Source organism: Cladophialophora bantiana, assembly GCF_000835475.1.
Source record: "Cladophialophora bantiana CBS 173.52 unplaced genomic scaffold supercont1.2, whole genome shotgun sequence".
Lineage (NCBI taxonomy): Eukaryota > Fungi > Ascomycota > Eurotiomycetes > Chaetothyriales > Herpotrichiellaceae > Cladophialophora > Cladophialophora bantiana.
This window is the reverse complement of record NW_015971576.1, coordinates 1,278,707-1,305,449: the sequence shown is the minus strand read 5'-3', so window position 1 is coordinate 1,305,449 and position 26,743 is coordinate 1,278,707. Positions and strand designations below refer to the sequence as shown.

The window sequence follows — 26,743 nt, the reverse complement described above, 5'->3', positions numbered from 1 at the left end:
TGACATCGACATGGCTGATACAATGATGAATGCATGCATTACTCGAAGAGAAGCCGGATCTCGCTCTTTGCAGTGCTTGAATCTGGATGGGGTCTGTGGACCCAGATTTCTAGCCTCTAATTGTGACTAAAAGACCGACATGCCGCCTTGGCCCCAACCATGCGTTTTGCAGCCTTCCAGCCAGAGTGCATAGTCACAGAATGCCATTCATAGACAGATTGACCATTCTTCAGTGATAGCCGATGTATACACAGAGATTGACTTCACGGCTGAGTGGATGATGTCCCTGTCATCTCACGCCGAATGCACGGATAATCGAGAGCAAATTCATTGAGCAATCTTATTCGACAACTAGAACTATTGAGTCGCGCCTCCATCCACGAGCGCCCAGCCTTGTCCACATCTCAGAAACAGAAAATGTCGTCGGACATTTTGTTAACAGCGCCCGGCTTCTGCCAACCCAGTTCCACGAGATTCTTCTTTGCCGCGTTGATGAGACCTGGAGGTCCACATAGCAAAACTTTTGACGCCGAGTCGTTTGACGGCAGAGGCATCCGGTTCATGAGGATATCTTTTGTGACATATCCGGTACCGAACTTCCAACCTACAGGGGCGTTGTCGAGGAGATACCAGACCTTGAGGTTCTTCGGATAGACCTTTGCCCATCGGTCCAGGTCACTTCGGAGAAGAATCTCGTCCTCGGCGCGATTTGCGTACACAAGGCTGACTTCGGTTGTATCTGTATCATCTTCACAGATCGCCCGGATCAACTGATACATCGGAGTGATTCCAGTACCACCAGCCACCATGCCGATCTTCTTGGCATAGCCTTTACGATACTTCATGGCGCCTTTTGGTCCTCTGAAGTCGACTTCGTCGCCCACATTGAGCGTGGAAAGATAGCCACCCGTGAGAAGGCCGTCGTCGTAGATCCTGATGACCAGCACCAACACTCCAGGATCACGGTCATTGGAAATCGGCGTGTATGAGCGTGTTACAACCTGGTCTCCCACTTTCGCTTTGATGGCGACGTGCTTGCCAATAGGCAACCCCAACACCATGTCTGGCGAGGGGAGTTCGAATGTCAACCTCACTAGATTCAGGCCGCTCAGAATTTCCTTCTTGATCAACGGGAGGCTTTGGTACGTATTAGGGCTTAGGAATCCCTTGGGGTGATGCGTGGGTGTCGCGACGGCCTTGATATGTGTTGGGTAGCCCAGAAACCCAGATTTAATGCTGGCTGCGTGAGAGGCTTTGATGGCAACGCCGGCGAATACGGCGAGAGACAGGGTCAAAGCCACCACAAATCCTCGCACAAACCCGCCATCGCCAATGCCCAGGAGGTCTGATCTGTTGAGCTTGATAGCCTTCACCACTCCCAGATTGAGGCTGCGTAGACTCCATTGCGGCAGATTTCTAGTGGCGACCAGTCCCAGTGCAAGAGGGCCGCCGGCCACGGGGAGGTATTTCAGTTTCAAGAGAGAACTAGAACCGCCCTCTTTCCTTTGGGTTGTGGGTTGGTTTTGAGGCACCGCAGCCCTTTGTGGCTTCTGGGCAACTTTAGAAGCACCTTTGATTGTCCCGCGCAGGAAAGGAGCCATGATTTCTTTCGCGTCATCGGAATGGCCCACATCTTCATATGCTTCCGTCGCATCTTGGCCAGCGACTTCTATGAGGGACTCGATACCTCCAGGGTGTTCGACGAGATAGTTTGTGATATCGTAGACTATGAGTTTGGGGCTCGATCAGCATAATGTCATTCGGCAATTGCTGGGAAATTGGAGGAATAAAATAGTGTACCTTTTCCGTGAATGGTGATCCATACGTCGTCTTTAGTGTTGTGTTTGGCTACATCTTTGACCGAGAACTCCTTGAGGCCTTCACTACCCTTTCGATCTGCTTGGAGACCCATGGTTTCTGAGTGCGCTAGGTAATGGGAGAAACCCTTAGACAACGACCCTTTGGCTCAGAGACGAAGAACGACAGTTGTCGCAGATCAAACTTGACGACACGGGGAGATGCAATAGATGGATGATTTTCGAAGATGAATGTCTTTTTCCTTGAGCCTTATATGTCGCCTCTATCGAATGGACGTGACTTGCGTCAAAAAGCTGTCGCTCTCCTGGGTTCCGACGCATTTTGTTCCATATTGCTCAGGCAACTATGCTGATCCGTGGTGGAGAGTCGTGGATTGTTGGCAACCAAAGGCTCCGACACAGCCGATCGCCCCTTGAAATGTTCCAGGGCCCGAGATAGATCCCAATATTTCGAATCTTTAATCTGGACAGAATTGGCTTGCCATTCCCGCTGTGGGTTTAGTGTCTAACGGACGTATCGTATAGATGGCGCTAGGAAGGTTGAATTTGCTTAGCGTGAGACCCACGTACAAGGCAAGTGTCAAGGCTGTTGCCCCTGCCAGCTAAAACTATCGCAAAACGTTAGTTGGTTGTACGCGGTTCACAGGCGGGTTCAGTCCTCAATCCCTGTGTGGCGTCATCGACCCTCAGTTACCCCAATTCAGCCTCTGCAAGGTTCAATTTGAATTGGTCCACCACTATCTGCTTGAGGCATTATGTGTAACACGACAGCAGCAGCTGGTGTCCATTTAAAGGGCCCTGAAGGTCGGCGAAAAGGACACTCTAAACAATCTACATTGACTCTCTCTCTCTTGCTACAACAAATATGTGGAATCCTCCAAAGAACTACGAGCATAGACCAGTCGCCGTTCTCGGCGGCGGAGTCCTAGGCAGGCGAATTGGTGAGAAAAGGCCTGCACATAACTTACCGATGGATCGCACTGACACATTGGATAGCATGCTGCTGGGCAGCAGCCGGGTGCAATGTCACCGTACGAGACCCAGGCGCTCAACAGCGCAAAGACGCCGTCGACTATGTCACGCAACACGCTCAGCAATACGCCGAGTTGACAGGAAAGACACCAGGAACTATTCAAGCATTCGCCGACCTGGACCCTGCCGTGAAGGATGCTTGGATTGTTTTCGAGGCAGTCCCGGAGAATCTCCATCTGAAAATCGAGACTTTCGCTTTGCTCCAGAAGCTGGCGCCTGCTGACTGCATTTTGGCATCCAACTCTTCCTCGTACAAGTCCAGCGAAATGCTAGACAAAGTCGATGAGGACACAAAGCTCCGCATCCTCAACACACATTATTTCATGCCTCCGGAAAACCGCCTGGTCGAGATCATGACGGACGGCTATACACATCCAGAAATCCTCCAATTTCTGGCCGCTCGTCATCGAGAAGCCGCTTTGATTCCCTTCATCGCCAGGAAGGAGTCAACCGGGTTTATTTTCAACCGAGTCTGGGCCGCAATTAAACGAGAAGTCCTCACGATTCTGGCAGAGGGAGTTTCGACACCAGAAGAGATCGACAGCATGTGGTACTTGTTTTGGGGTTCGAAGATATCCCCTTGTCGCATGATGGATCGTAAGTTTGCCCCATGCGTCGGTTTCAAACATCCTTTGACCCCCCATTGCAGAAGTCGGCCTCGACACCGTCACTCTCATCGAACAACATTATGTTCACGAGAGAGGTCTTCCGTCGGAGAAGACGATCGGTTTCTTGGAGGAAAACTACCTCAAACATGGTAAACTGGGTAACAAGTGCTCCAAAGGTGGCTTATATCCCCCGACACCCCAGGGAATTTCCGACGGAGGGATCGTTTTATTAGACTTGGGTATTCCAAGCTCCTTGAAAGGAAGTCCAAGTCCCCGTGATATCGGAGGCAAGGGCAGGCTAGTGAAACTCTCCAAGGAGGGCAAGAACGTCAAGACGTTAGTATCTGGGGCCGGCTTTCCCGACGGAATTGCATTCAATCCTTTGGAGGGGCGTCTCTACTACACAGACATGGGCACATTCGGCAGCAATGATGGACGTGTTCTGTCATGTGATCTTGACGGAAACGATCAGCAGGTTATTATTCCCCGCGGCGGTGTCCACACTCCAAAACAAATCGCGGTCGATGAGTTGGCTGGCAAACTCTACATATCCGACCGCGAAGGTCTTCGCGTTGTAAGAGTCAATCTGGACGGATCCGATTTCGAGGTCATTGTGCAGACCGGGGTCTGGGAAAATCCTGAAGAGCGGGCCGATCAGACCAAGTGGTGCGTGGGCATGACCGTCGTTCCAAAGCTGGGAAAATTCTTCTGGACGCAAAAGGGACCGCCAAAGAGCGGAAAGGGGCGCATCTTCAGTGCCAACATCGATATGCCCCCGGCTCAGAGTCCAGCACGTCGTACTGATGTTCGAGTCATCTTCGACAAGCTCCCAGAACCCATTGATCTGGAGTACGACGAGGAGTCGAACAGTTTATTCTGGACCGATCGAGGAGAAATCCCATTTGGAAACAGTCTGAACAGATCTCAGCTCAGTGCTGCTGGGGAGACGGTCAATGGTGGATACGCTCGTTTCCCGAAACATGAGATTATCGCTAGGAATTTTCATGAAGCCATCGGGTTGAAGTTAGATCGCAAAAATAATGCCATTTTTGTCGCTGACTTGGGCGGCACTCTCTGGAAGACCGACTTCAATGGTGCCAACAAAGTCAAGGTGTACGAAGACAATGCGGGCACCTTTACTGGCATCACCCTCCTCCCATGAACGTCAGGGCGAGAGTTGCTCATACACTGATGGAACCTTGGGACTAGCCCTGGTTGGCAAGGACGACTCGACCGTTGTCACTTTCTAGCTAGAGAGTCACTAGAATCTTCGAGGTTGGCCTTTCGTTGGAGTCCACCTGCATCTTGGAGTCGGTATTGAGCAGCGTAGTTCGCGATGCTGATCCTCACAGTTTCTGAATACGAAATTTCGAAGGGTGGCAATATCACTCACTTCTCTAGGAAAAATTATGGATTAGGTTTCTTCCCTTCCAGCTCAATAACCCGCAAAAGTAGGCAATTGTATCCGCGTGCCAACGACTAGAATAGGCCAGCACCTACGTGGTGCAGATGATAAGCTTTAGTTCCACAATACGTGGTGCTCGTATGCTCCAATCAAGGCGAAGCCGGTGATAAGCATGTTGCGTCATCCAGAAAAAGGTTGTATAGTAAAGGCTGCATGTATTCTCAAGTCTGTGCAATGTTGCTTAACACGCCCCAGTGGATTCGGCTCGCCAGGGGGGAAAAAAAGCACCGAAGCCTGTCTGGGATGTCGAAAATCCCTCAATTTCGAGCAGCAAGCAGCTGTGTACAAGAAAGTCAACTTTAGGAGATTCGCAACTCCCGACCGGGTGAGCAAAGATTTGTGGATTTTATTTCCTGATTCTCCTAAGGAGACCTGATTGGGAGGGACATGCTCCAGAACCCACACTTATCTGCACATAAATGTGTAGATTCATGCAACCAGGACATTTGACAGGGATAGTTATTTGACAAAAGCCTTAATTGATTCAGAGGCCATTGTACAGCTTGGCGTATCGGAGCGGGCCGGCCATCAAGTTCCTGAAAAGCTGTAGGGTGGAAGCCACATCCTCCAAAGGAAATTGATTGGCTTCCATCACAGACTTTGCAAGAACCAAAAACTCGCAATTGATTCGCTCAATGAATTTGGGCCGGATTGACAAGGCAAGAGGTAGATTTCCAGCCGGCAGCAGAGGAGCGACTGCCAGATGAATCATCTCGTAACAGGCGAAGAAAAGCATCGTGAAAGGATCCTTTTGTGCCAGCTGTTCGAAGGCATTGGGGATCCAAAACATCCAATTTCGGATGGGAAATAGTGTCGTCAACTGCCGATGCGTCGATGGTGGATTCGAACCTTGCATACGCAAGTTGGTGATGTAGATTTTGAGTTCTTTAATTCCTAAACTGATACCCCTATAGCTCTCGGATCTGCCCAGGGTTTGCTGCATTTCAGATATAACCCGCTCGGCTCGGTCAAGCGAAATGTCAGGATCTATCTGTGCTAGTTGAACGGCGACCTCAGTATTCTTCGACGGAAGAAGGAGATACGAAAAGGTAGAACGGCAGTTCTCGGCTTTTACTTGATGCAAAACCTGCTTAACGAGTTAGCTAAAGTAATCCTAACATGGCGGAATTGAGTCCAGACCGAACAGATCCCCTGCATAGTATGCGCATATTCGTCACTATCTCTTCGTCAGCATGCGATTAAAAGAATGAGAGACCAGTGGGCGACCTCTTAGGAGCCTGCCAAGAAAGCAAAAGCGAAGCAGCAATTACTGCCTCAATATGCTCATCAGAGAAGTTCTCCAAACATTGACGAAGGCCTTTCAAAGCTACCCCTCTGTGATGATATTCCACATATACCATCGATGCCGAACGTGTGAGCAGGGCCATATGGCGAGCACCAAGCATGCAAACACTATGTAGAACAAAATCGTACGAGACTGCGATTTTAAGGATTCTGTCTCAGGTCAGGCAGGTTCTAAGATAGGGATAACGATCATGGCAGACTTACGCTGGCAGCACAAGTGTCCCAAAGGAGAGTTCATGGCTTTGGCATTCTTCTAGGCGGTGGCACATCCTAGCCACGTGGGTGAAAATGCAACGGTCCCGAAGTTGGACATCGGGAAGATGTGCTAGAGCAGGGCATACCACGGTCACTGCCTTTTCATGGTTTGGAGATGGGAGCCTCTGCTGGCTATGTTGCTGCGAGGACTGCTCCGTATACCCGCAACTGAGGTTTAGACGGCGACATCTCGTGCATTCTGGCTTGTACTCGTCACACCGAACTCGGTGCTTCTTGCATGTACTGCATCCGTTTCTGGATTTGATATGTGTTCGACGGATTTTCGGGACGCAAGGCATCTCGAAGATCCGTGTTCGCAGAAACCAGGAAGTGCGCCACACTGTATTTGAACAAAACCTAGGCCAAGTGCCATTTCACCCAACTGTATTTGAGGAAGATTGGGAGCCCGGCGAGTAAATGGGCTTCAATGAGAAGAGGAGGATCGTCAAGAAGGAAAATGAGAAGGAAATTCATTGATCAACGAAATCCTCCTCGCCCCTCTTCGTATGGGAATACGTTCTCCGAGCCAACCCCGGACTGCCACGTGACTGGTCTGGGCAACAAACCCGCCTTGTTCCGGACTCCGTTCGCTAAGGAAGCAGGCAGCAGAGTTAAAAATATAAATCGCGCCAGAGTTTTCGTGTTCAGGTATTAAAAGAGGTAGGGATGGAAGGTGAAGGGATCCAAACAACGAACTCACCTCAAGGCCTTGAAATGTAAGACCTACCCAGTACAAGTCGGTACCCGGTACTGTAAGAGTGCGGCGGCTGTTTAGTAGCTGGCGTTAGTGAGCTTAGTGACTGGATCGCGCAGCTAGCGCGACTAGTGTGGCTAACACGGCTAGTGCATTTCCAACGCCAAGCATTCTTAAACTGACAACAAGTTTTTCCCCCCTTTCCTTTTTTCCACTTCTTGGTGTGCCTGGTTAACCCTGGTAATTACACCATAGCGCAATTTACTTTGGACTATCTCGCTGATCGTCTTACGGGTTTCAGGTTTCAGGCTCACAGATTGGGACGACTTACCCTCGCCCGTGCGATCATGCTAACCGACATTCAATGATGCTCAATGGCCCTCGGCACTCCCAGATTTTGTCCAACACTAAGCCAGCTTCTTGCACAATACGCTCAAACTCAGCCGGTGTCCTTTCTCTTCCGTTTGTCATCATCATCATGTTCAAGTCCATCATATGGGCAGGACTCATTGCCTGGCCATAATTCGCCAGCAATGGCTTAGGGGCTGACTTGAGCTTGGGCGAGGGTATCGTGGTGTACATCAATATTTCGGCGATCAGCACGCGAGAGTTGGAATTCATCGACTCTGCAACCCGTGACAAGATGGCGATTGCTTCATTATCGGCCCAATCGTGGCTAGATGTGTGCATCACATACATCAGCCGGGGGCATTTGGAGAATGATCCAAGAAATTGAAAGGGAACGGCTTACATGATGTATCGTAGCCAGTATATTTCAGCACCGACGACCGGGTTTTTCTTGAAGAAGTCATGCGCAGCTAGTTTAACTTTACTCTCGGCAATGGCGGAAAGGTGTTTCGTCTCCCATACTGCAATTGCTTGTTGAATCACATGCTCCCTGTCTTGAATGACGAGCCTCAGACTAGGATGGTGGGCGTGGAGTTGCATGCAAAATGAACCTGTCCAAGTATTAATACACGGTGTTTACGGGTACAGCTCACATAGGGCGGGAAATTTGGGACTTACCAATCCCGCCGCCAACGTCCACGACAGTTGCGCCGTCCTCAAGATCCTTCCAAGGGAAGTCAAGAACGCAATACTGTTCGGTGCTCCTGCCTTGACCACTAATTGCAAGGTTAAAGAGTTGCTTCTCGGGCCGAGGCACCATCTTCTGGCCTGAATCACGGGGTGAAAGCGGTGCACCGTCCTCCTCGCAAGTGTGCCTACGCAGACTCCAGGGCCACCTGTTCGCGTCGAATTTAGGCACCATCTCGTTCATCCAGTCAAACAAGGACAGTTTCGTCCCCACGGCCTGTTGAAAGGCGGTCTTCCTTGGGTCGTAGCTATCTCGAATTGCAGGATTCGCCAATGCTTGAGGGAGAAAGTCACTGACGCGATACTGCAACTGGCCCCTGCGAACGGTCAAAAAGATATTCCACTATTTTTGCCCTTTAATTGACATGTCATTTCTAGTTTTTAGTGGTTGCCTCTTGCCTTTTTCTTGCTGTTGCTGGAGGGAGAAAAGAGATAAAAGAGCAAAACTTACTTCATAATAATATTGGCTTGAAACGCGGCATCACTGACAAGAGCTTGAGAGATGTGATTGTTGGCAAACCACCCTTCCTTGATCTCTTGGAAAATATGGTGTGAAGTCAACGTTCGCATGACTCGGCCTAGGGGTTGGGTGACTTCGCTCAGCGAGGCTATTCGACGTCATGGAGATCTCTGCGAACATACATAACTTTCCCTCTTCTATGCCAGTTACCCTGGCGAGATGGGCAGCGCTGACCCCGTCGTTCGTGTCCTGGGAAAGCAGTTCCGCAATCTCATGCTCGGCAGCTATATGCAACGCTCGTGAGACAAGGTAAGACATGGACAAATTCAGCAGGCGAGTGTGAGGGTCTAGAACAAGGCTCTCCAGCGAGCCCAGTGAGGCAATAATGGTTTTGACGGCATCACACTCGGCATGTGACATGGTGCTGCTAGTGTCCTGACTCGGAGATGATTCCCATTCGGACGCCAGATTCTCCACGGCGACCGAGAGTAGTGCCAGAATCTGCCGGAGCTGAGTAGCAGGCTTGTTGGTTCTTGGCGATGGCATGGCAGCTTGTTGCAGGATGGGCAAGGGAAGAGAACTTTTGTACGTATAGGTGGCCTTTCATTCAGATACGGAAACGCTTATGTATAGGTAGCCTGGCCACTCAAAAGACGGTGAGAACGAGCTGTCCTGCAGGACTTAGATTTTCGACCAGCGACAGACTCGTACTTAGAGACCAAGAATACGAGTAAAGAAGTGTTCCCGGGAAAACGTCGCCGGCATCGGAGACCATTTCAACGATACGGAGTGTATGGAGACATTTACATAGTACGGAGTATCCGTGGAACAGTTCCTTCGAGGCAATTAGCCCACGGGGTCGGGAATCCGATAATCCAGAGTTAGTCTTAGGGCATCCATTGCCTATTTGAATCCATATCTAGGAGCGGACAGTCGCATTTGCGTCTCCAAAGTCATTGAAACAGAGTGATTATTACCTTATAAAAAAGCAAATCACAAGATATTCGGTCTCGTGTATCATCACCGTTAGCACGAACAAGTACTCCCTATCTCGTGTGCCCATCGGGGATCTAGAGCGACTGCACGACGCAAGATCAGGGGGGCACAGAGAACAAGGGTGATGCAGGCGGCGAGTCTCCCATAAGCTGACGAGGGACTTTTGATAGCCTTATGGCGCTACCTATAATTGTGGAGACCTAACTTTTTTGATGTTATGCATGTGTGGTCCTGAGCCAATCAGAGGAGAAAAGCTGCTACCAAAACAGGCAACCCCGGCTCCCTAAAGCTCTACCCACCGAGATACAGGCAATCGAACATGAACGGCCCGAGAAGCCGTCCTAGGCGAACATGACTTGCTGGCTGGGGTAATATGTGGAAATCTCAATACATTTTACGTAAAATTGGGTCCCCGGAGCGATCTTGTGTTCGGAGTCAAGAAGATTGTGTCAATTGCCTATAATCTAGGTGTGCCGCTCGTCTCCGTGCAAAAGAGTCGAGTCACCACCAGTTGGGACTGGGTCTATGTCAAGTCAACCACATCTGCACGGGTATCTGGCCTCGGCTCGGACTTACAGCTCCCGCTTCTTAGTTCCTGGGCTTGGGGCGCGTTTGTGTTCCTAGTCAGTAGTTACCGGGCCTGATGCTGTGGGGTGAGAGCCGTGAACCACCTGCAATTCAAGATCTATTGGCAAACTCAACAATAGCCGACCGAGACCAACGATACGCATTGCCCCGAGGAAGCAGAGATCCTTCGTGGCTGGGTGGCAACATGCGACAGCGCCGCCATTCGACACCTAGATCGAGATCCTCGCACTATGCAGACGACGGATGGTCGTGTGCCCTTCGAAAGCCGTTGGCTTCTCGCCCCTTTGGGCTCCCCTGGTTTCGAAGAAAATCGAACCAGCCATGTTGCATTTCGGTTCGTAGAGCCTGATCCCGTCTTTCGAACGTAGCCCTTGTTCCATACTATTTTAGATCGACGAGGGTGGCGGATATCCCTGTGTCTGTCTTTTATCTATGCCTCGATCATGAAAAGAATGCAACATCAAGGTTCTGTTCTGGGACTTTCGTTTCGATCTTCCTTTTCCTTCTCTATTCACATTCTTGGATTGTTCTACCAATCTTTTCCCGTCGCTTTCGTCGGTTTAAGCTCCTTCCCTGTTGAATATGAAACGTGTGGTGATTGTAGGGGCCGGCCCCTGTGGCCTCGTCGCCCTGAAAGAGATGGTTGAAAGTGGACATGAAGCAATCTTGATCGAGCGTTCAGAAAATCTCGGCGGTGTTTTTGCAAGTGCGACGGCATATCCAAACTTGCATCTCACGATCAGCAACTGGGCCATGGCGTTCTCCGACTTCCCAGACTCAACGAGGCTGCATTACTCGACGGCCCAAGAATACCTGCACTACCTTCACGAATATGCTCGCCATTTCGACCTCCAACGTCATATAAGATATCACACCGAGGTGCGCAGCGCGACCCTGGGAGATGACGGGCTGTGGTCTCTAGAGATCCAGAATTCGATGGCATCAGAGCAATCTACTCTCCATTTGCAAGCAGATGCTCTCGTTGTCGCCACTGGGTCAAACGGAATCCCCAATCCGACGCCTTCAGGTCTTTCTGGGTTCGATGGTCGTCTGATCCACTCCTCTCAGTATGATGAAGCCTTTAAGCACGATGTCGCGGAGAAAAAACTGAAAGTGTTGGTGGTAGGGGGAGGCGAGAGTGGCGCAGACATCTCAGCAGAGCTGGGTGAATTGTCTCCCAATGTCACGGTCTGGCTGCGCCGCCCCATTTGCGTCGGTCCCCGATACCTGAACAAAAAAGACGAAATGCAACAGGTCAAGGCTAACATGACCGTCGACTTCCCGGCCAACGGCTTTCTTGAAGCTGCCACAACAAATCGTATGAGCGCTGGACAAAACGTGTACGCCTATGGCTTCTTCCGTAGGCTGCTCTGGTGTACGCCTGTGTTGAATGGCACCCTGTCACGCATGTCGCTTGCTAGCACCGCGTCTGCCTTTCTCCGGAACGATCAGGCCACATATGTTACCAAGAACCAGCGCATGTGTGAGGCTTTGCATGAGGGGAAGATCGAAGTTCTTGTAACGCCGTCCATCTCCGCCCGCGGTCGAAGTTGCGAGTTTCAATTGGCGGACGGTACGACACAGCGGCGCGACTTTGACGCCGTCGTCCTTTGCACCGGCTTCTGCATTGAGTTCCCATGGATCCATCTGCCCGGGAAAGTGCCCTTGTCCCCAAATCCACGTTCATGGTTTCTGAATTGCTTCCCAGAAGGATTAGGCCACTGTCTCTCCTTCGTGGGCTATGCGCGACCCCATCAAGGGGGCGTCCCTGTCATGGCCGAGATGCTGAGCCGATACATTGCACTGCTGCTTCGTGGAGAGAGGGACCTACCGCCCGATTACTCCGCACAAGCCACGCGGGATGCCGCAGCCTCGTGCGAGTATTACTCCCTGAGTCCAAACCTTCTCACGCTTGTCGACTATAACGCTTTCCTGGAGAGCGTGGCGCGACGGATAGGTTGCGAGCCGAGATTACCGGTGTTCTGTATACTGCTCTTCAACTTCCACATGGTGACGGTTCTGCTCCTGGCGCTCCACTTCTGCTGTTCAGCTTCGCCATTATTGAGTCTCCGCTTCACGTTGCTGATGTGGGCAGTGTCGATGGCCGGTTTCTTCATCTTGTACGACGGCTTACTTATCAAGTGGTGGTTCTATCCGCACTGGGCCGTGTGGTACCGCCAGCGCGGTCCAAATGCCAATCCTGCCCTGGTCAACGGGGTTTTGAAGCGAGTGAATTTGTGGAAGTCGACCGCCATAACTTCCGGCTTCGTCTTGCTTGTCCTCTGGTCCATTCCGACCTTCTATGTGCAGCGCATGCTCTCCGTCGTCTTGTTTGCGTCCAGTGCAATCCCAACTGCGCTCGGCATCCACTTCCCTGAGGCTTGGGATGTTCTACTCCGGCCAAAGCTCTTTTCTTTGCACGGCTGTCCGTGGCGAATGTCGGACCTCTACATGCCATGAGAGAGCGAGGCTTTATACCAAATGGCTTTGAATCCTCTTCTGATGATATATGTGCACCCGGCAAGCTGCACCGCCTCCTGGAAGAGGACGGCACCGTCTGAGCAAGGACCTACAAACAAGGTGTCAAGCTGAATTGAAAAGAAATGACACGCTCGAAGCCTTCGCTGTTAGAAACGGAGGGGGCCATCGTTGGCAATGAGTGCATTCCATGTACTTTTGAAAATAAAGGTGCTCTGTCCTTCATACGCCTTTAGACGTGTTCGAGATACCTACCACTTCGTCGTTGTCAAGCAATTTCCAATAAAGCCTGCCTTTCCCCCGTCTCGTCGAGAGCCCCGGCATCCAGTAGCTTTTGGATCACATCAACCATACCAACCACCTTCCTCTCGCCTCCAGCCAATGCTAGCTCTAAGTCAGTAGCACCACACCCTGCTCCTACCGCATTGACATTTGCCCCAGCAGTTAGAAGCACCTTTACAGTCTTCGCCCTGCCAAAAAGTGATGTTTCATGTAACGCAGTACCAAGTCGTCCTTACAAATTGACATCCGCGCCAGCATCCAATAATATCTCCGCTCCCGCTGGGTCGGGAAAACGTGATGCTGCATGTAATGGAGTACCAAAATTCCCTCCCGCTGTATTAATATGTGCCCCAGCATCCATCAGGATCTTCACCACCTCCCCATGTCCATGCTCTGATGCTACTTGTAATGCAGCATAGTCCTCTTCACCACGGGCATTGACATCTGCCCCAGCATCGATTCGCATCTTCACCACTTCTCCATCCCCATACTCTGATGCTGCCATCATTTCTCTGTCGACGCCTCCTCCACCTAAACTAGAATTTAGTAGTATCTAGACAACATTCTTGTGGCCATATCTTGACGCCGCGTAGAGTGCGTCGTTTCCTCCGACGTTCACATCGGCACCTGCATCGAGCAGCACTTGCACCACTTTTTCGTGACCTTCCTCTGATGCTACTGCCAATGGAAATAGGCCCGGGTACCCACCTGGGCTATCGGTCAGAATTTTCTTGTCAGTGTCACTATCCATGAGACCGAATAGCTCATGCAGCGCTTCGTCAAGCCCGAAATAGCACGCACAAATTATTGACGGATCAGTGGAGGTGGAGTCGAGGTCAAACGTCGCTATAACCCACGAGGAGTTCTGTCTTCTACACAGCCATAACCAAGTGCGGAGAGAGTCTTGTTGACTAAATAACCTCGAGATCAGTGATTTCAACTGGGATGTTACAGTTCCTCCGTTTCCTATAATGGTCGAACCAAAATGCAGCCGCAGCAAGGGCTAACAGAATTTGTTGACCATCTCACGAAGTGGCCCACTAAACAGTTCTGGCTCCAGGAGGTCCACCAAGATTATCTGTGCAATTTCCGCGTGCGCAGGAGCGGTTTGTAGCGCAAAATTTGCCGCCTTTTGCTTGGTGATCCGATCGCATTCGAGGTATTTCTGGACCGAGAAGTGAGCTAGACGGACTATTGGCGCCATTTGCATTTTCTCGCTGTCCTCATGGTCGTTGCCATCGTCATCGTTGCCCTTGTAGTCATTGCCCACGTGGTCATTAATATCGATCAAACCTGGACAAATATTGCCAATGTCATCTGCGTCCTGTAGTCGACGTCGACAACTCAGTCGTGCAGGTTCGTCAAAGTCGACTGCAATTCCCTCAATAAGTTCCGGCACTGTGAGAGGTTGGAATGAGAAGCACAATAGGCTCAGGATCCGCCGAGCATCCTCAAAGGAAGTCTCATCAATACTACAGAGCATCTGCTCATAGGTTTCGTCCAAACTTCGCGGTAACGAGTGTAAACATCGATCGAGGTGACTTTCGCTACGCGGACATCGTTTGAGAGACTCGAACTGACATTCGACCCAACGGAATCTCCAACTCTATCAGCCAATACTTGAACCCATCACCGACTCTGAGTTACTTACACGCCTTGAGCACGTTCAATCAGCGCATTTCTAATCCAGTCATGATGCGTTTTCCAATTTCGGAGTTTCGGATCGACGCCTAGTTGGCTCGAGATAAAGTCGCTGATATCTTTATCAATCCCGGCATTCTTCATGATCAGGATTTGGTTGTGGGCTGGGTCCAGCGAATCACGCATGTCCGATTCGTCTTGACTAGTGACTAGGAGGTGCAACATTGGTAATGACCACTTTCTCATCATCTGCAATGCGTTTAGGACCTGGTCCCGTTGAGTATATCGAGGACTCTCGTCCAAGGCGTCGAGTTAGATATACACCTGATGAAACCTTTGTATCAGATTTCGGACATACTCGATTAATAGTGCCATTGGAGGTGCGGCTGCTTGGGTGGAAGTCCGCATCCGCTCGAGGACAGCTTGACCATCGGAAAGTTGTCCAGATAGCTATAAGAGCAAAGCTCGTAACGCTGCAGACTCATCTTGTTTCAAATCCTCGCTGAAAGTGAAGTAGAAAAAAGCAATGCCCGCATTTACACTCGAGCCCTTCTGGCGGAAAGCGTGTTGGATGGCGGTTGCGCATAAGACTGACTTGCCACATCTGCAGGGCCATTAAGAAAAAGGAAGGAACCATCTTGCTTCAGCCATGTGGTAAAATACGGGCTGTTGATGAACCACATGCCTGTGCCTAGGTGGCCTTTAGCGCATGCAGAATTGAGGTCAACGCTCGCATTTGGCGCTTTAAGCCAGTCACGGACCGACGATGAGATCTGCGTTGCATTCACGAGCGTGAGAAGCAGTCTAAGCTCGGCGATATCGTCTTCAGCCTTCTTCTGATTTTCGAGGTGTAGCACGTCTAGTGCCAGTGATAGGTTATCACGTATCTCCCCAACGTCTTCATCGAGTTCTGGAGCGTGATTTGGCGGAACGGATGTGCTGCTCGTCGCCCTACGATTTTGATAGCGCTCTTCACGTCACGGGCAGAAGCTTTATTGAGTTTTCCATAATCATCTCGTAGTTCTTGAATAAGTTCTTCATTGACTGGATCCAAGACTCGATGTTCCGGGTCAGATTCTGTTCATCAGGCTGGAATGTATGATTTTCAGTGTACCCTCCAGACTTCGGAACGTTGTCAGCAGATTTTCGAGCTTTGTGGTAGGTCGAGCTACATTGGCGTCTTGGATCTTGTATGAAGTGTAGAAAGCAACAAGAGATTCGGCCACTTGGATGTCAAGCGATATCAACCCGCCGACCCAGTCGCAATAGAAAATGGGTCCGTCATAGGTGCTGGACTTGACGAGAGATGAGTGCTGGATGAGAAATGGAGATAGAGAGCCAGAGGGGTGGGAGGCAGCCTGGAGGGAGCAAATGAGGCTGCAGGCAGAAGGGGAGGGAGGACCCCGTATGGTGTGGTTGAAAGTTCCACGCCGCTTTAGCGCCCAGAGCAGCGACAAGCTCGACGCAAAGTGTTGCCCCCAGGCTGAAAGTTCAACGCCGCTTTAGCCGACTGCACCGCCTCGCCCGGCTCAGCCTCGAATGTACAGAGCATCCATCCATCCGTCCATCTTGAGGTAGGGGTTGAAAGCTGGAAAAGTTTCTCGGACTGTGTCCATGGAAAGGATCTAGCGACAAGAAGAATTGGGTCGTGTCTATCGCAGAGTGGCGGTGCAGAGACAGCTTAAAGTGCATCTTGCGCCCTAGGCTTCATGCCTACCGAAAGAGCTATCCGACAACAAGAACCAGTCCCTCAGAGTTCCCGCACTGCATTATTCTCTCGTCCATTCTTCACACATAACCCTGCCGCGTAACGATATTATATCCCGGATCTTCGATCTGAATGTCTGTTTTGGCCAGGAACTCTAGCGGCATCTCGACAAGCATACCCCTTATCTTCGCCAGTTCCTCCTTCACAGCTGTGACACCTTCATCACCTCCCGGGAAGTTATCCTTCATGACATGTCCCCACTGGGCCATGTGCAGGCCGTCCGGCCCCGTGAAACGCTTCCAGAACAACATCTGATACTGCAACCAGGTTTGCGCCGTGTCGTCCGGCATCGGCGAGAAGACTTTTCGAAAAGCCAGCGTGTTCTGCTGCGCCACGTCGTTCCAGTGCTCGAGGAACTGGTCGCTGAGAGGGTCTGAGACGAGAACGTCTTCCTTTGATCCAAAATCATACTCATTGTCGCCCGGAGCAGGCGTGAAATGCCCATCTGGCTTCCGCATGTCCTGAGGAGAGAGCAGGCCCAGATGTTTTCGGAACAGATATCGGCGTAAGCTGGCCGCGAATCGGCTGGCTTGAAATGGCTGCCCGTTCATTGCGGTGACGACTGGCGTCGGATCCTCGATCACCAATGCAATCTCCGAGTCTCGACTCCCCTTGAGGGACCTATCGTTTAAGTTTGCCGAGCCGCAGAGAACAACTCGGTCATCTGCGATCAGCACCTTGGAATGCACATAGAGTTCTTCGCTGACAAAGGCGTCGATTTCCTTGATGGGGCCACCTCCTACCCATGGGACCTTCCGGATGTCAACGCCCCCGAGCATATAACAAGAACTGACAGAATCCCAGCTGCTGTGTGCGTGGCCCGTCGCACTCTGGTACTTCTGGTAGGCCTCATGGTTGCGAGTGACATCGTCACCTTCGAACTCACCCACCTCTTTCTGTGCCCGCAGTCCAAAGGGGTCAACTATATCGTCGTGGTCCTGGCTAGCAAGTTTATACTCGACTCCACTAGCCTTCTCCGCCTTCTGCATCACCCCGCTCTCATTGATCCGGTCATAGTTCCGAAGGTTGTAGAATCTGATGTACTCCTTCGGATCGACGCCGGCTCGTTTGATCTTGTCCATGATACTGAACCCGCCGCGAGAGATGGACTTGTATTGCAGCTTCATGATCGCCCGGGGCGGGTGGCCTGTAATCAAGGCTTGCAGATCGCCTGGAAAAGCTGGTACGGAAGGCAATATTACGATGGCCTTGTACCGTTTCTTCTCCTGGGCGGCCCGCAAAATTCGCTGCACGAGAGCTTCGCCGACTCGGTTCCAAACCGTTCCCAGCCAGGTTCCCGTCGACGTGATGAAGAATTGCTGCTCAATGTATACGAAATGCTCGCTCTTCTTGATTATGTCGATATACGCATCGTACACGCTGTGCTCAAGCGTTGAGCCGCCACTCCAGTTGCCGATGCTGCGAACGAGTTGGCATGTCATTGGACCTGCAGGTTGGTGCGACGGATTCTGCGCAGGTTGATCGCTGATGGGTGAGAGACGTTCGTATCGCGAGTCCCGTGGTAGGCCCGTGTTGTATTTCATGCTATGTACAAAGTTCCAACGTTCAACAAAATGCTTGCAGAGGTCGGCAACTGCCGGCCCAGTCAGGCTGATGGAGATGTCCTGCCAGCCCATCCTTGAAGTCGTCAACCGACTGAGTTTGTTGTGCTCCCAGTTATCGAGGTTTTTGAAATCCATAACTCGGGCATTGTTGTAGTCTTGGCCGGGGAAGACGATGTCGTCGAGATTTCCAGGATGAGCGTCCGCGATGGGGTGCTGGATTGTATCCCATCGACCGTAAGAGAGGTCGATACCGCCCATGAAGACGGTCTCTCTGTCGCAGATGACAAGCTTCTCATGATGTGCCCAGAGCAAAGTCGGTCCACCGGCCAATGCAAACAGGTTCTGCAACGATTCGTCTGAGATCTTACCCAAATTGGCTGCACCGCCGGATACCGTGTTTTGCAGCATGCTCTTTGTCGACGACAGGACCCCCTTGGCACCGGTATAATGGTCTGGATATCGAAAGACAGCGATATTAGGGTGTAAAGCCTCCAAAGCGCGTTGAGTGTGGTGCGACGAGACTTTAAATGACAGCAATTTCAGCACGACAACTCTTTTCAGTGGAGATGATCGAGCCCAGTGCTCGCTTTTGAAGATTAGTGGGCGTAAGACTTACGGTACATGAATTGAGGGACTTCCTTGAATACAATGATATTCACCTTGACACCTCGCTCGGCAGCGGCCAGAAGCATCCGATCGAGTCGGTACTTTTCATTCTCCGATGGCGGTCGCCGAAGATATGCTTCTGGTGAAACCCACCCTGGTGTGGTCGTTCAGTCTCATCCCATTTTGATGTGCTCCAAATCACAAGAGAGTTGGGAAGTATTATACATACACCCAAGGATCCAAATCGACTCTTTGGCCTTCTCCAATGCTTCAGAGACAGCCCAGAAGTAAGCGCACCCGCTGACATGATATTTGACACTGTTGCCCTCCGAGATGGGCGCTGAACTGGAATATCGGTGCTTGGGGTTGGAATCTTTGCTGGTGACTATGCTGGTCACGACATTGGTCACACTTTCGAATCCGAACTTGCTGGTGACGCTTTCTAAATGGGTTGTACTTGTGCTGATCACGGTGCTCTGAACGCTTTTGGCGGCGCTGGTGGCTTTATTGAGGAGGTACGACATGTTTCTCGCACTGATGTTTGCTGCCAGGACGTGTGGTTGCTGGGTGCGAGTGCTGAGGCTGCAGCTTTATACGTCCAAGACCATCCTTCTAGGACTTAGGTCGTTGTTGCAGCTGCAGAACAAACCACTAACAGAATAGATCATTCTGCGCGAAACAAGTCAACCAAGAACCAAGAGACCCAACAATGCTGGCCTGAGAGGATATCTCGTGCCTTGATTAGCACGCTGGCTACGGCTCCTGTCTGGGCCAAAAGGACGAACGGCCCTCCCGACCATGCACGAAGGCCAATCTTGAACATCCCACCCATCATTCAAGTCGTTGTCCCGCGTTCAGCATGGCTCTCGTAGTAGGCCGGCTCAACCTGCACAGGAAACGAAGCATTTACCCCACCATTGACACAAACCTGGACGGGCGCCAATGCCGCGACCGGCAATGGCGCTGGCACATCAGCGCTTCACCGCGTACATAGGCATTCCGTTGAGGAAGCTAGAAGCCGCCGTAGAGAGCAAAAGCCCGCATGAACCTTATCTGTGACTAAACGTACAACCAGAGACTTCTGATGTGGCCATATCAAACTCAGCCCTCGAAGCCACCACACTCGACTTGGAATCCTGCAGCACTTTGCCCGACCTTTCTAGAGGGAAACAGGCGAGAAAGAGAACCATCCAAGCGAGCAGCGAAGACGACTGCGGCTCGCTCAGGACTGAAGTCAGGCGTCACCAGCGTCTCCATTGGGCCGCGTCGTCGCACCCAAAGTGTCTAGGACGGAGTTAGTTCCAAACATTTCACATCGTGGCTGGTTGGTTGTGGTTTGTAGCTTCGTAACGGTGTAGGCGACGAGTGGTGGTGGGTTTTACGTAGAATATCGACAAATGCGGGGGTGAGACGACGGAGTCTCCGTCCATTTTTACGTGGTACGTTCCGCCCTGCCGTGCATTTCCCCGTCGTGTTTGGGACTCGAAGAGAGAACAGCTAGCTGTTCTATTCTATCCCAGGGCTGAAGCTTGACCTTCCTTAACCCTGTGGCCTTGGCCATGCCTGGGCCCGGATAAAGATCTACGTAAGAATAGTATTACTCGGTATAGCTAGTGCGCTCTGCAGGTTCAGGTTCAGGTTCAGGCTCAGCCCCAGCTGCTCCTTGCTTCACATACTGCATGGTTTCTTGTTTAGGAGTTTTGCTTTGCTCTAAGGCTGATTGAACCAACCGTACATACGGGCGAAACAGCTGGGAGGACGGAAGGACTGACTGAGGGACTATATCAACCAGCACCAGGATCTCCGTACCGAGGAGGAATCCTGGCTCATCGATAGTATATTCGTAGTTGCGATTGTTATCGCATCGGGCTCCTCCTCTGAGTTGGCAATCTCCAAGGCCTTGGGGAATACGTATCTCCAGAAAGACCGAGTGAGAATTTTGAAATCTTGATTCCATATCAACGACGCTCAAGACAACTGTCGACTGGCTCCCTTCTTCTCTAAGCCTTCTCGCCGCGCCATATTGAAATCCTCAAGATGGTATTCGGCTTCAACCGCATCAACATAAACAGCTACCAGAACAAAAACCCCGACCCGTCCGTCGCCATCTACCCTGCCCTGCACGCATCAGACGCACCATATTCCATCCAGGAGCTACCCTTGCGATCAGCCATCTTCGTGCCCGCGGACTTCAATCATGGGACTGACGGCAAGACGCCCGTGATCCTGGTACCCGGAACGGGCTCGTACGGCGGCGAGGCGTTCGAGCACAACTTCGCCAAACTGCTTCGTGCCAGCACCTTTGGCGATCCGGTGTGGCTGAACATCCCCGGCCGCATGTGCGACGAGGCGCCCAAGAACGCCGAGCATGTCGCCTATGCCATCAACTACGTCGCAGCGGTGTGCGGCGGCAAGAAAGTTGCAGTTGTGGCATGGTCGCAGGGAAACCTGTCGACGCAATGGGCGTTGAAATACTGGCCGAGCACCCGCGCACAAGTCAAGAATTTCGTCTGTCTCTCGGCCGACTTTAAAGGGACGGTCCAAGCCTGGGGCCTGACGCCGCTCCAGGGTACGGTGCCTGGAACCCCCGCCGTGTGGAACCAGACCATGAATTCCAAGTTCATCGCGACACTGCGTTCTAATGGCGGTGACTCGGCTTATGTTCCCACGACATCGATATACTCGGCGACGGACGAGGTCGTGCAGCCGCAATTCGGGTCTCACGCGTCGGCCTTTATGAAGGATGAGAGAAAAGTGGGAGTGACCAATTGCGAATTGCAAGTCGCCGCGTTCATGAAGCCTGCCGGGCTGGCGTACTCGCACGAGGGTGTCATGTACAGCTCGCTCGCCTGGGCACTGGCCGAAGATGCCATCAAAAATGGTGACCCCGGCAGCTATGAGCGGATAAACATGGCAACTGTGTGCATGCACAGAAAGGCGCCCGGGTTGAGTCTCTTGGACGCGACGCAGACGCAGGCCCTGAGTGGGTGGTGTTTGAAAAGCATCCTGCTCTTTACGCCCAAACCCTGGCGTGAGCCGGCCCTTCCGCTGTACGTCGCGTCGGAAAAGATCAACTATGTTGTCGAAGAGGTTGTCATGCCCGCGAAGCCAGTGGTGTCTGTGGCTGAGACGGAGATCTTTGAAGCAGAGGTCGAGGTCGTTGCCAACTAGCTTCCTTGGACAGCGGCGCTGGGAGTTGTCTGGGGTCTTGTATGTTCGTAGTACGAGTTGGATCTTGACGCTTTGTAGTATGGTGCCTTCACGAAGATATGAATCTCATCGTTTGACACCCCACAGATCAGTATCATATTCCAGATGAAGCGAGGCGCGAGCATTCGATTCAACAAGAGGTTCCACTGCCGAGATTCGGTCGTGGCGACAAGCCTCAGGTCTCACGCGGGCGTTGACCAAGCCGGTGCAACTCGACTCTTTCTGCGAACCTGGACGTAAAACCTGGGCAGGGTATTCGAGGGATCCATACGTATATGCTTAGCAGCTTAGGTGCAGAGCACTCAAACCATGACTCTGCGTAACCCGCTCGTGCCGCCGAGGACTCGTCTGCCCGTGATGGCACACCTTCCCTTCCCGCTTTCCCAGCTTCCCTCACGAGTATAGTGCTCTTTCTTCTTCGACTCGCCCTCGGCCTGTCCGTGTTCGTCCTGTTCTTCCTCGTCATCATCCTCCCACTCGCTCATCTTTTCACCTCTCATAAACGCCTCCTGTCGCTCATGCGTCCCTTCAATCCACTGGAATATGCACTTGTAGTCGAAAACATATCCAGTCTGACACGCGGCTGCTGTCGAGATGGGATGGAGACAGATGGGACAGAGGTCGCTCGACGGTGGCGGCGGGACTGTGAAGATTGGAAGGAAAGTGATGCTCGACACGGGCGGACTCCGTTTCGCCGTCGCGTTCTTTGTCGTTAACGTGCGCAGGGGGCCTTGTTGCTCCGGCACGATCTGTCGGGCGAGTTCCATCCCCGAGACAATCGGAGGCGGCAATTCCAACCCTTCTGCAGCTTTTCTGGTCAACTGCCGAGAGAAATCACTGGCATGCCACCATTCCAAGAACTTCAACGCGAAGATACTCGTCGGCAAGAGAATCCTCAAACTTGACAACAACCGGGAATACATTGTCCGTGGATTGAAGATGCCGCTTAACCCTTGTCCCGGTCTCCCAGCAGCGCTGGCAGCAACAGCTTTATCGGCAGCCTCTCTCGCCGCATCAATGGCCTGCTGATCCGCCGCGCCCATCCTCCTCATCCTCGTCCCGACCATCCACAGAAATGGGCTCGAGTATTTAGTCCCGTCAAACAAGTATCCCAAGCTAAAGGCTAAGATGCTGAAATAGTATGCCGCATTTAAACTCGGGTAGACGTGCCGTAGGAACCACTTGTAGTACCACATAATCCGTTGTTTGACTGTTGGATTTGGCGGCAATGCATCTCGGTCCAAATACCTCCTTCCTTCAACTCCTCCTAACCCGCCTCCACCACTGATCAGCAAACCGGCCGACGGCGCGATATGTATATCATAACTCTCATCCAACTTCCTCTTCAAGTAGGGTATGCCGACCAGCACGGCGAGGTTCTTCCACACATCCCGGCCCTTGAGCTTCAACCGCTCCCTAACCTCGGCGGGGACCGCGAGCTGTGTCCTCTTGACCTCGCCACCGCGCACACTGAGCACCCTCTCCCTCTTCAGGCCGTAGAAGTTCTCGGTGAAGCTGCCCCCGAAGTGCTCGAGGTAGTACTTCTCGACCGCGAGAGACAGGAGCGCGTACACCTCGTCGTAGTTGTTCAGGATGCGCAGCAGGTACCGCGGGTACCGGTGGGTCAGCAGGGCGAGCAGGTACCGGATCGTGGGCGGGAGGAGCGACGAAAGCTGTTGCTCCGAGAGCAGTTCGAACAGCGACGGTTTGAGGTCGTCGACCGGCGACTGCAGGGTCGAGAGGTATTCCATGTTTGCTGGCTGCAGGCTGATCGGCTCGGAAGAATGGGTTGGTGTCTGCAGTACTCTGTGTATGTGTGGTGATAGAATCAAACAGACGACACCGTGATCATCCCCGTAACAAAGGCACAATGGCAGTCTCAAAATCAACACGCCGCAGTCTGGGAAAGGGATATGTCCTCATGAATCCAATATCGAAAACTGATGCTGTGGAAGACTGATTTTCTGATGTGTTGGTTCGAACCTCGGCTCCATCATCGGTCCTTAATTCACCCGAGAGTAGAGCAGCATAATACGTACTTGGTAGTATAACCCGTACTCGGTACAGATATTTAGATTGACCACCCCTTGACCTCCTTGACTGACATAGATACACTCTGTTATGGTTCTTTGTTCCTTCATGCCATCCGCACAAAGGTCTCTATACTGAACGACTATCCAAGATGCCGACCTAGGTACTCGGTACATCTTACAGTATACAACTCTCGAGTCCGAACACCGTTGGCCTGGAAACTATGATATCAATCAAATAGCACGCAATTGGTCATCAAACGCCTTCAACCGCTTGATTCTCTCATTCAACGCGTTTCTCCTCGCAGTCAGATTTTGGTCTCTCTCGGCGTCCACGGCGCGCGTGAAGACGTCCTTGTCCACGCCAAAATCGCCCTGGAACAACGTGTGCAGGGGCCGCAAAAGATGCCGCTCGACCACCTGGACGACGACGTTGTCGATAAAGACCTCGCGTGCGATCTCGTAGTAAATGATCATCCTCTTTCCAATCTCCTCCGCCGACTCGGCACGGCTGTCCTGCGCTAAAACTCGATCAACATGCGCGGGGGTAAATCGCGTGGCGCTCCCAGGAGTCGGAGACGGCGGCGGCATATTCTCTCTCTCGTTCAGGCTTTCCGTCTTTGTTGGTGACACATTCGCCATGTACGGGTACTCCTCCTCGGCCACACGGTTAACCAAAGCGAAGTTCCTGTCGGCCTTCAGTTGCCGCGCCAGCTTCTCGAAGCGTCTACTCTGCGTCTGTGCGGGCTGTCGCCTGTCTTGTTCGATGGCTTTGAGCTCGTCTTCGGCCTTCTTTTTCTGCTTCTCGAGTGCCTGGTACAGATGGTCTTTCATGGATTGCGAGACGCGCGTCGGAACCGCGGGCAGCTCTTTCCGGAACACATTTTCGATGATGTGTTCGACAAACGCGACGCATCGGCGGTGAGCCCGGTCCAGGTGCATCATGGCGATTCCGTACCAAGGTTCAGAGTGCTTGCGGAACAACAGATTCAGGCGATTGGGGTCATAGCTGTCCTTCAACTCGCGGCCCCGGGTCGATTCGAGCATCTGCTGGACATAGGTACGGAAACCATCCCTGTCTTCGGTGAGGCTACGTGCAGATTTTACCTGACGAAGACCGTGGCCGTTCAGTTCCACTTCGCGTGCAAACTCGTCGTGATCCTCTTCGATTCGAGATCGCAGATAATAGTCTGGTGCCCCATCCCAGTCGGCCGAGCCATCAAGGTAAGTCCCGTCAACGCATCCCTTTGCCTGAACAGCCAAACCGGTCCGTTCTCCACAGAACCTACTCCAGATCTCGTCGGCATCGGCCAGCTTCTCGTTGATCCCATCGACTTCCCTCATGGCCTTCTGGAGCCGGTGCAAGATGTCGTCCTGGATTATTGGGAGCTGCCGTCGAGTGTGATCGTAGTAGATACTTCTCAGGCGGTCTTGCAGTGACTCGATCCCCCAGAAGGCTGGGTCAACCTGGCTCCATCTGCGTTCGGAAGACACGAAGAACATGCGCTCCGCTTCGTCCCTTTCAGCCATCGAAGTCTCGTTCCCGGTCTCGCGCACGCCACGATTTCGGAGCACATGCCAGCCCTTAGCAAAGTTGAATTCAGCCATGCTGTCGGCGCCGTTTTGGGCTTTCTTGACCCAGAAATCCTCCAAGCCAGAAGGCGACTCGACGAGATCCGGCTTTGTGATGATGCCAAAGGTCCGCTCTCCGGTCGGGTCAACTTCTTTGGCGATGGTGAGGACGGACTGCTTTTGCGGATCGAGATTGGCCTCTACCACAGCCAGGATTAGTGTGCGTGGCTGCTTGATCCAGTCGTCGACGATGCGTCGGACAAGGTCGATATACTCGCGCCCTTCATTGTGCGAGGCTATCAGACCAGGGGTATCAATCAAGGTTAGTGGTTGCTGATGCGGCCTCACAACTTCCACCTTGAGCACATCACTGGCAAACCCTCCACGTCCGCCCAACAACCATTTTTCCGCTTCCTTCACAATTTGACCTAGCTCGGTCAATCTCCTGGACTTGAACCGGGCATTGCGGAGGCGTGCCTGATCATCGGGACTCCGTCCCGTGTCCGGGACTATCTCGATATTGATTGATTCCACATTTCCTGGACGGAACCGAAGTCTGGGAAGGGGGTCAAGTTAGCAAGAAGTAGGGCCCACAAAGTTGGAGACATCAAAACCCACTCGGTCACAAATTTGGTGCAAGTAAACTCTCCTCGGGGGAACGAGAGGCCGCTGATGGCCTCAAGCACCGAGCTCTTCCCAGACGACTGGCTCCCACAGACGACAAGCTGAGGCAGTTGGAGCTCTCTATTGACGTCAAGGTCTTTGAGTCTATCAACCAGCTCAAACAGCCGTTTCTCCTCCTGGCTCTGCAGGCTTCTCAAGCGATCCGTGAACGGGTTGGGAACGTCGACGTAACCGTTGACGGTCGGGGTCTGCAGGATATCTGGCGTGGATGTGCCGTAGCCTTGCTGGTACGCCATTTGAAAGCAAGAAGGAATGATAGAAAGAGCCAAGGAGGCGAGGATGAGGTTGGATAGAAGGAAAGAACGAAGGGTGCAAGGTTCTGATTTCGAGAGGAGGAACAAGAAGTAATCGAGTTACGGGGATGGATGGGTGGGCGACTGTGAAAGAGGTGCCGTCGTAGACCAACCTGCCTGCCTGGCATCTCCATACATAGATGTAGTACAAAATGCCAATGGGGGCTGAAGTAGTTAGTTACATGGTTAGCGGGTCGCTTCTCACTCACTCTCACACACAGACACACACACTCTCTCTCTTACTACTCACTCAGCCCAGCCTTACTGGCGCACAGCAGTTCGCCATCTTGCGCGTCCTG

At 52.1% G+C, this 26,743-nt stretch overlaps 9 protein-coding genes across 9 annotated transcripts; 3 read left to right on the top strand and 6 right to left on the bottom strand.

Annotated features, from left to right (window-relative positions):
* Positions 1-404: 404 nt before the first annotated feature.
* On the bottom strand, positions 405-1,912 carry Z519_01473 (uncharacterized protein; the record flags this gene model as incomplete). Its single annotated transcript, XM_016759230.1, has 2 exons — positions 405-1,726; positions 1,801-1,912. 2 exons carry the CDS (start codon positions 1,910-1,912, stop codon positions 405-407), a joined length of 1,434 nt encoding a protein of 477 aa, XP_016624558.1.
* Positions 1,913-2,682: 770 nt separating this feature from the next.
* On the top strand, positions 2,683-4,619 carry Z519_01472 (uncharacterized protein; the record flags this gene model as incomplete). Its single annotated transcript, XM_016759229.1, has 3 exons — positions 2,683-2,758; positions 2,814-3,446; positions 3,499-4,619. The coding sequence occupies 3 exons, from the start codon at positions 2,683-2,685 to the stop codon at positions 4,617-4,619; spliced, it is 1,830 nt and encodes a 609-aa protein (XP_016624557.1).
* A 787-nt stretch (positions 4,620-5,406) lies between these two features.
* On the bottom strand, positions 5,407-5,865 carry Z519_01471 (uncharacterized protein; the record flags this gene model as incomplete). Its single annotated transcript, XM_016759228.1, has 1 exon — positions 5,407-5,865. One exon carries the CDS (start codon positions 5,863-5,865, stop codon positions 5,407-5,409), a length of 459 nt encoding a protein of 152 aa, XP_016624556.1.
* Positions 5,866-7,521: 1,656 nt separating this feature from the next.
* On the bottom strand, positions 7,522-9,277 carry Z519_01470 (uncharacterized protein; the record flags this gene model as incomplete). Its single annotated transcript, XM_016759227.1, has 5 exons — positions 7,522-7,852; positions 7,928-8,135; positions 8,203-8,588; positions 8,723-8,849; positions 8,914-9,277. The coding sequence occupies 5 exons, from the start codon at positions 9,275-9,277 to the stop codon at positions 7,522-7,524; spliced, it is 1,416 nt and encodes a 471-aa protein (XP_016624555.1).
* Positions 9,278-10,897: 1,620 nt separating this feature from the next.
* Positions 10,898-12,775, top strand: Z519_01469 (uncharacterized protein; the record flags this gene model as incomplete). The annotated part of the gene is made up of 1 exon (XM_016759226.1): positions 10,898-12,775. The coding sequence occupies one exon, from the start codon at positions 10,898-10,900 to the stop codon at positions 12,773-12,775; it is 1,878 nt and encodes a 625-aa protein (XP_016624554.1).
* Positions 12,776-13,061: 286 nt separating this feature from the next.
* Z519_01468 (uncharacterized protein) lies at positions 13,062-19,179 on the bottom strand (the record flags this gene model as incomplete). The annotated part of the gene is made up of 10 exons (XM_016759225.1): positions 13,062-13,263; positions 13,312-13,606; positions 13,703-14,041; positions 14,105-14,673; positions 14,727-14,983; positions 15,075-15,189; positions 15,257-15,684; positions 16,529-18,570; positions 18,666-18,809; positions 18,885-19,179. The coding sequence occupies 10 exons, from the start codon at positions 19,177-19,179 to the stop codon at positions 13,062-13,064; spliced, it is 4,686 nt and encodes a 1,561-aa protein (XP_016624553.1).
* A 1,513-nt stretch (positions 19,180-20,692) lies between these two features.
* On the top strand, positions 20,693-21,826 carry Z519_01467 (uncharacterized protein; the record flags this gene model as incomplete). The annotated part of the gene is made up of 1 exon (XM_016759224.1): positions 20,693-21,826. One exon carries the CDS (start codon positions 20,693-20,695, stop codon positions 21,824-21,826), a length of 1,134 nt encoding a protein of 377 aa, XP_016624552.1.
* Positions 21,827-22,167: 341 nt separating this feature from the next.
* Positions 22,168-23,616, bottom strand: Z519_01466 (uncharacterized protein; the record flags this gene model as incomplete). Its single annotated transcript, XM_016759223.1, has 1 exon — positions 22,168-23,616. The coding sequence occupies one exon, from the start codon at positions 23,614-23,616 to the stop codon at positions 22,168-22,170; it is 1,449 nt and encodes a 482-aa protein (XP_016624551.1).
* A 513-nt stretch (positions 23,617-24,129) lies between these two features.
* Positions 24,130-26,387, bottom strand: Z519_01465 (uncharacterized protein; the record flags this gene model as incomplete). Its single annotated transcript, XM_016759222.1, has 2 exons — positions 24,130-26,023; positions 26,086-26,387. The coding sequence occupies 2 exons, from the start codon at positions 26,385-26,387 to the stop codon at positions 24,130-24,132; spliced, it is 2,196 nt and encodes a 731-aa protein (XP_016624550.1).
* Between the last annotated feature and the right edge of the window lie 356 nt (positions 26,388-26,743).